Below are 7,917 nucleotides of genomic sequence, written 5' to 3'. Positions count from 1 at the left end.
GAAATGCTCCCCTTCTATCCCTTAGCAGGCTTTTCTCCACTATGGAGAGCAGCTTAAGACAGGAAGATGGACTTGATTAGATTCAGACAGACTATAAAGAAATACAATTTCCTATTTGGGCCAAAATAAAGAAGGAGACACGCTGGTGTATGAAAGAGTTACACTTGTTTTTATGTTGTCATTTGTCCTATAGTTGGACTATTTGTTTTTCTGGGGGGCAAACCAACAACCTGGTCTGTCATCCTTCTGGAATCAAACAAAAGTAGGAATAGAAGGGGTGCAAGGAGCGGTTTAAGTGTGTTCCAGTTTAATTTGTTTATATTTAAACTTGATTCTTCTGGCAGAGCAAGCTGTGAATCAGGCTGCAGTTGTAACAGCCAGTGGACAGTCAGGGCTTGTGCTTGTCTGCATAACGTGTCCTCCATGTTCCTAGCCAGGGACTGAGAAGTGTCTCCTCGCTCCTGTCCCTTGATCGAATCACGTGCTGGTGGAGGCGTCCTGTGTACCAGTCTTTACCGTGACTGCGCAGATAAACGTGCTTGCTAAGTAGGTCTGACGGTGTGCAGAGAAGAACATGGAGTTGTCATTATTCGTGATGAATTAGTATGTAAAGTGTCTGTAGCAACTGAAATACTTCGAAAATCCTTACGTTTTTCTACTGAAAATCTAAAACCATACAGTAGTATTGGACTCAAGCAGACAGCTGCACCTTTGGATGGGGTGAAAATACTGTTTAGTTTTCTGCTGATGCTTTGTGAGAGGAGTACCTTCTATACTTCAAAATACAAACAGATCAAAGCAATACCAAAAGTAATATATTTGTAGCAGATTTGTAGCCTTGTTGTGCTATGTCTTGTTTCGTAAGTGTGCAAGGAACTAAACTTTGCGTTACGTTGGTAGATGAGCTGCTGATTGCAGAAACCTTAGATGTAGTGACATTCACAGGTAGATGAGTTAGTCTCTATAAAGGAGCAGATGATGTGTCTGTCTATTGCTTATGCAAAACGTGACTTTTGCTTGTGCTTGTAGACCCAATAAACCGCAGAGGTGCAATCGGTTGTACTGAAAAGTTTGTAAATTTGCTTCTCTCTTTCTTTTCCAACAGAGAATATGAAACAGGAGCCAAAATGACATCCCGATTTGGAAAGACCTATAGCCGGAAAGGGGGAAACGGCAGTTCAAAGTTTGACGAAGTGTTTTCCAACAAACGGACCACCCTTAGCACAAAATGGGGAGAAACCACCTTCATGGCCAAGTTAGGACAGAAGAGGCCCAGTGTCAAACCAGATATTTCTGAAGTTCCTAAAAAACCCAAAGTTGAAGACGAGGTAACAGAGGATCCGTTTGGATTTGACAGTGATGAAGAATCTCTTCCTGTGTCTTCGAAGAATTTGTCACAGGCTAAAAGCTCCTCTCAGCTGGACTCCAGTGAAGCTGCTCAGTCTGAGGACTTTGCTTCTCTCCTTGAAGCTAACAGCAGAATTAATCAGCCAGACAGCGGAGAAAACATTGCATCCAGCAAGCAGATACCTTTTGGCAATACTGTTCCTCTCTTAAAAGAAAAGAGCGCAAGCAAAAATGTGGAAGATGGAGAAAGCAAAGGCAGCAGTGCTAAACTTGTAGCTGCAGGTACGTTTACTCAACTGTCCACTCAGTTTTGTTTGTTTTTTGCTATTCTATATTTAGACTTGGTGCTTTCTGGGGTTGGTTAACTGTTCTAATCAAACTGTAGCAGGCTCTAATTTAGTGCAGGTACATGGGTACTTCTGTGCAGGTATAGCTTGTGATCTGCCTGTTCAGTGATTTGTATGGAAAAAGTAGTCTTCTGAACTTCAGCTGCCTAGAGGTCTGTATTTTTTTTAATTAGCACATTTTTATCAATGTGTATGTAAAAAGCTTCAGATCTATCAAACAGAATTCTGTTAAACTTTAAGGAGCTCTTTTCAGACCCAAACAGTTTGTAAGAGATCTTCATACTTTAGAAAGGGAATTTGCAGACCCCATGGTGCTGAATGCTGCTGTAATCTTGTTCAAGTCATTCTTAGATAAGATCACCTGTCATATCTCATTAGAAGTTTTCATATAATGGGCTGATTAAACCATAGCTTCTAAAATTGGGCAGAAGATCACATTAGATGAACCTTGATGAAGCTGACACTTACTGACTTGCTCTGGATTATCATAATCAACTTTAATGAGAAGAAGTTATGTAACTTTGAATTCTCAGATACGGTTAACTTATCCCTGGGATCAGAACTTTGAGTGGTCTTTTTTGCAACAGACAGGAACCATGCTGAATAGCGCAAGAAACGCATAGCTTGGTAATTTGTGAAATAATCTTACTCAAGAAAAAGTGTGGAATGTTGATGGGGTTTTAGATTGACAAAAGGATTGGTGGGATATGTAGTGTTCTTTCAATTTTACTCTTATTTTTGCTGCTAAAATCTTCATGTTTTTCATATGGTTTTCTGCAGTTTATTTATCTGTAAGCATGGAACACCTTCAGTCTGGAAATACACTTTATGCTTTGCTAAGTTTGAATTAAGTTTTCTTAAGAGATTGGAGAGATTCATCCCCCAGTATTTACAAGGAATGAAATAGTAATGAGTTTTCCTGATTGTTAATGAGAGAACGTAGCAGAGCAGGTTTTAGAATGAAATGGCTTCAACGTAGAAGAGCCTTGTTAGAGCAGTAGTTTTCAGGTAGGAAAATATATGAGCTGTGGGGAGAAAATTTGTGTTGCATAAAAGGCTGGGAGGAACAGACCTTTGCAGTTTTATTGGTGCTTCGTTGTTCTGGTAGCGTGGAAAATAACAACACAGAATATTTAAAACAGAAAACCTTTTTGTAATTTGCCTGTGTAAATTCCAGGACTCCTTGTTAGACAGTGCCACGTATGCCATGAGTATATACGGCTCTGAAAAGAAACTGATGAGTCTCAGTGGATGAGGCCATTGGTGGCGGTGGTCTGGATGCCGAGGGGGAGGTTACCTCGACAGCTCACTGAAGGAACAAATGCTTGCCTCATGTGCTTTGCTGAAGTATCTGGCACTGGCTGCAAACCAGCCAGCAAGTGAAGGACAGGGTGGATCTTGGCCTGACAATGCTGTTGTTTCAGAATGTATTCTTACAGACAGTTTACACCCCATCATATGAAGACATAAACCCATCTCATAACTCCCTGCTTCAGAAATCAAATTCAACTGATAGTGAATCTTTGCGTAACATCCTATTAAATAAGTGTAAGGAGACCGGGACTGGCAATAGTGTTTATTTTGGACAGGAAGTGTAAATGAAACTTGGATGGTTTAAGCAGATATTATACTTGTGTGTGGACTTAACCAAAATAAATAAAAATGGTCCCTGAAAATGTCACTGAGAGCATTGAGCAATTTGAGAGAGTGGTGTACTCAGCCACCATGGATGTAGCTTCTTCAAAGGCTTCCTTGTTACATTGACTGGTGAGTAAAGTTTGATGATACCGGGCTGTCTTTCAGACCTGCAGAGATGTAGTTAGCTTGATTTGTGATGAGGCAAGAGGGAACTTGGGGGAGAAAAACGGAGTAACAATCAAAAGGTTGTTTCTTGGTGTGTGGTGTCCTAACATACAGCTCATGTACTTGCACTGCTTCCATGTTTTCCCTTCCCTGGTTCCCTCCTTCCTGGTGACTCTTGAACTCTGCTGGGTTCAATCAGACTTGTTTGAAGGGCTTACAGATTCTTGTGGGAGCAAGTTCTGCCATAGCTGAAGAGAGGGAAGGAGGGGAAAAAAAGGCAAGCAGGTAGAACAGTATTAATATTTCCAGAGTGAGAGAGACTGCAATGTGAGCTCAACCTTAACCAACATACAGCAGAGTATGTCTAGTACAGGAAACTAGGCTAAGTCCATACTGATGTTCGTGTTGTGCTTGTGAACTTGTTGTAAGTACAATTTACAAGTCCTTGTGGTGATACTGAATAGACAAGGTGTCAGGGCTCCCTGATAGCACGTGCCATCACTGGATCTTAATCCTTACCCCAGAATAAGGTGAAAACTGAGACTACGTGGCTGTGGGCAAGCTGAGAACTACGGTTTGATCTGACTTTGCACCAGATAAGGCTCCCTGCCTCAATGCTCATTTCTTTGGTTATTAAAATGGCGGTGATGCAATATGCGTTAATTTTAACTACTGTTTGGTATTAAAAAGCAGTCCCCATTTTTTTGATTGTTTTAATGGTTGTGCAACCTTGTTGTAATGCAGTTGGGGATCTGTGTCGTTTATTTAAAATGGTGTGCCTTACTGTTTTTTTAATAGCCTTCAGCTAGTACTTGTAACAATCTCATTTTAAAGGCTTTGAGAAGCTCTTAATGTGGAAAGCTTCTCATAATCTTACCCTTATGTTGCTTGATCGAGACCTAATGCTGGCTGAAGAATGTTCATGAGTAATCCTGCATGTAACAGGTAATTTACAGAGAGTAGGAGTTTAGGTAACTTAGAAATAGCAGAAGAGTGTTCTGCATTAATAGTTGCTGCTAGGTCACCTTTGTTAAGGTAGAACTTGGTAGCTAGCAAGTAAGTTGAGTCATTTGAAAATTATCAAGCTGGTAATTCATATTGAGCAAAAATGCAACAATTTAGTAGTCAGGTAAACCTTTTATGAGAGACTTGCAGTGGAATAAGATGAAAGCCTACAGATCCATACTTATTCCGTACTTATTTGGATTTCTGAAATACCCTGGTGACTTTTTTTTTAATGTTAGACTTATACTGTGAGGCACAAACTAAAAACAGTAATTGACACTAGATTCGTGTTCACACAAGTTTTAATATAAAAACGCTTAAAGCCCTGCAGAGCAAATTCTGAGGTGCGAGTTTCAAAAAATTCTCTAATAACTCTTCTATTAGAATATGGTAGCTTGTCTGTCAAAATCAACGTTGTACATTTTTTCAGATGAAATGTCAAGTCAAAGCGTGATGCAATTTAAGAAATGGTATGGCATTTTGTAACTGCATTAGGGTATGAATATGTTTCAAAATGGATAACTCTCATTTCCCTGCTCCAGCCACTTCAGCTTAGGGAAATGCTGCTTATGCACTTCTGCCATTCGTATGTGGTGAGTTTGCTGCCAGCCTTTGTGGTGTCCTTCTTTAACTCGGGCTTCTGGAGGCTCTGTTCCACGGTGTTGATGTACTTCTGTAGAAAGGGCATTCACGTCGAGTGATGTTTTGAGTGCTTGGGTGTGTCTTATCTGTGTGCACCTCGTTCCTGTTCCTTGGCTGTGTGATAATACTGCTTAGATTAATTCTAAGTTAAAATAATTCTGGGTGTTTTAAATGGGCATGGATTGCTTTAAGTCTTCTGTATTTTAAAGCCTATGAGTTCTTAAAAATATATTTTATTTGGTGTGGAGAAACAGAAAACAAGATGGTTTAAAATGTCTTTTCAGAATAAAGAGCAGTGTAGGAGTAGTATCCCTTTCTGCTGTGTTGGGGTGTTAAATATATGTATATGTGTTTGGGGTTACTGTCTAGGCAGTGCAATTTGAGTTTGTGCTTTTTTCTTCAAGAATAAAAGGGCAAATGATTGCATATAAAGTATTCGTGAAACTTTTGTTTCTTGCCCAACATTTAGAATATTTATGAAAAATGCTCTGCCGTATATTGTCGTTTGTTATGTAGTAGTACTCAAATCTTTGTTCCCCAAGTTCTTTCACTTATGGGACCATAAGGAAAAAAATGGCTGTGTGCTGTGTAGTTCTTATGTTTCTAGGCAGGTTTGTAATGCCCTTGTTTCTTGCTTGGGGCTCATGTACATATCAGTAGCAAATCAAAATGACAAATGCAATCCTGCTTAATAACTTGGGCTTATGCAGTGCAGAAGGGAATGATACAACTGTGCTTAACCACTTCAGAACCCAGCATTCAGAGCCAGCCTGTATTTAGCTGCTCAAAAGGAGTACCAAGGGAGTAGTGCAACCTGCAGAAAATGGTTGCTCTGAAAGGAAGATGGTTCAAGTCACCGTGTCTGTTCCTGCAGGCTGTCTTGCTAGAACCCTGATGGATGTGTCTGCAAAGCTTCTGCAGCCTGATGATGTGGGTGGGGGAGCCCTATCTTCAGAGCAAAGTTTCAGCTTCTCAGCTCTGAGTTAGGTATCACTTCATAATTACATTTGCTAGCAAGATTTGCCAGAGTTGTATCTTTAAATTCTTTTGAAGCTTCTATTTTGTGTTTTAACAGTGGCATGGACATATTAAATAATACTTAGACTTGAGTAATCTTACCGTATCTTCCTTTGCAGGGCTGTTTAGTGCAATTTATTTACCTCTTAGGGAAGAATTTCAGTTAAGTCATCTTCTGTCCAAAAATGGAGCAAAAAGTTGGGGGAAACTGAATGAGGTCTGTGCATTTGGCTGTCTTAGGAGACAGCTGGTAGCAACCATGATTAAAAAGAACAGCAGCTGTCCTCGGTCTTAATCAAAGCATTAGGAAACTGATAGCAAGGAAGGGGAAAGGTTTGAAAGAAATTATGTACCCGTAGAATTTGAGTGTTGTGAAGCTTGTCTAGATGGCTGCAGTGAAGTTGGGTGTACAGGTAGCTGCAGTTTATCTGCTCGACTCTTTTCTTCCTTTGGTAGTTTTCATGTTTCCCCTTTTTTGAAGGGGGAAGTTGTCCCTTCTCCCCATGCCCACCGAGTTTCCTTGCTGTGATGGTAGACAATGTTCAAACTACTGTGATGAGGGTGCTCAATTTTTTTTTTCTATAACTCAGATACTTTGAAGATTCCTTCCTTTCCCCCTTCCCCATCGATGTTCAGTGTAAAAGGACTGAAGTTCTTCATAAATTTCAGTATTTATACTGATTTACTAAAATAGCAATACTGGAGGAAACAGTGTTTGGGAAGCGATCTTGTGGTTTCTGCAACCCAGATTTCCTAAGGAGAGGGAAATGTATTCTCAATGTCTACATACAGAGCACATGATTTTTTTTTTTCCCAAATCTGTAGCTACGCTTTCCCAAATTACAGTGAGCTTCTTAACCCCACTTTTGGAATCTATACTTTAGAAATCATTCTTTATTTATAGACTTCATTCATACACTTAATTTTTTAAAAGATCAAGTTTTTCACTGTCAGGTCTCTTGCCAAGAGCTTCTCTCATGTTTAACAAGTTGAAATAAGTTAGCATTCAGAACAGTTGTTCAGTGCTTCTAGAAGAAAGCCTGTTAACAGGCATGCTGCTGAAGCTGACCAAAGTATGCAGGAAAGCAGAAAACAGTTGGTAAGGCAGCCATTTCATGTTCAAACTGCTGAGATCTGTATTAGTATTGCTACCTTACAATTAACTGTATGGAAATTGGTCTTCAAATTCCAACTGTTAGTTTGTATGTTCATACAGGAAACTGCTACTATATTCAGTAAAGGGTTTCAACATATTTATGAGTGGTGTCTGAACCCAGACTGACCTAGGAGTCCCAGGATGCATTTGTTCTAATGGTTATTAGTGCTGCTGTAGTACTTCTATGCAGTAAGCCCTTCTGAAAAAACTTGGTGCCAGCTATTTGTGTTGCCCATGGCACTGTCTGGTGTTCCCTGCAAGGGCAAAGTGGTTCGCTTCCTGGATCAGCTTTCTCCTGCTGCTCTCAGCAAGCGATGTCCTCCAAGCTACGAAGGAGGACGACTGTGGCTGTTCACTGGACTTCCTGTCAGAGGTGAAGGCACGGTACAGCTCTGGAAACTCCTGCTGTACGGAGTATAGTAGCTCTTCTGACAGTTGGATTCAATGTTGGACAGTGTCTCATCGCTTCAGGACTGTTTTAGTTTAAGGTTTCTGACCAAGCAGTCTTGCACTGTTGTAGAGTTCTTCATTGCTGAATTCTTCATTGTTAGACGAAAAAGGAAGGAATTTTAACATTGCTTATTACAACTGTGATTTATC

The 7,917-nt window shown here is 40.2% G+C and overlaps 1 protein-coding gene across 1 annotated transcript in view; it reads left to right on the top strand.

The window, feature by feature from the left end:
• Nucleotides 1–1,105: 1,105 nt before the first annotated feature.
• The window catches only part of WAPL (WAPL cohesin release factor), a 72,952-nt gene continuing 66,140 nt past the window's right edge, over nt 1,106–7,917 (top strand). Inside the window, 1 exon segment of the mRNA XM_084525320.1 lies at nt 1,106–1,629. Within this exon segment, the coding sequence (XP_084381446.1) occupies nt 1,128–1,629 (502 nt within the window). The 5' untranslated portion in view covers nt 1,106–1,127.

The sequence above is a fragment of the Aythya ferina genome, assembly GCF_964211825.1.
Source record: "Aythya ferina genome assembly, chromosome: 7".
In the NCBI taxonomy this organism is placed as follows: domain Eukaryota; kingdom Metazoa; phylum Chordata; class Aves; order Anseriformes; family Anatidae; genus Aythya; species Aythya ferina.
The sequence above is the reverse complement of the archived record's forward strand: the minus strand, read 5'-3'. Positions and strand labels throughout refer to the sequence as shown.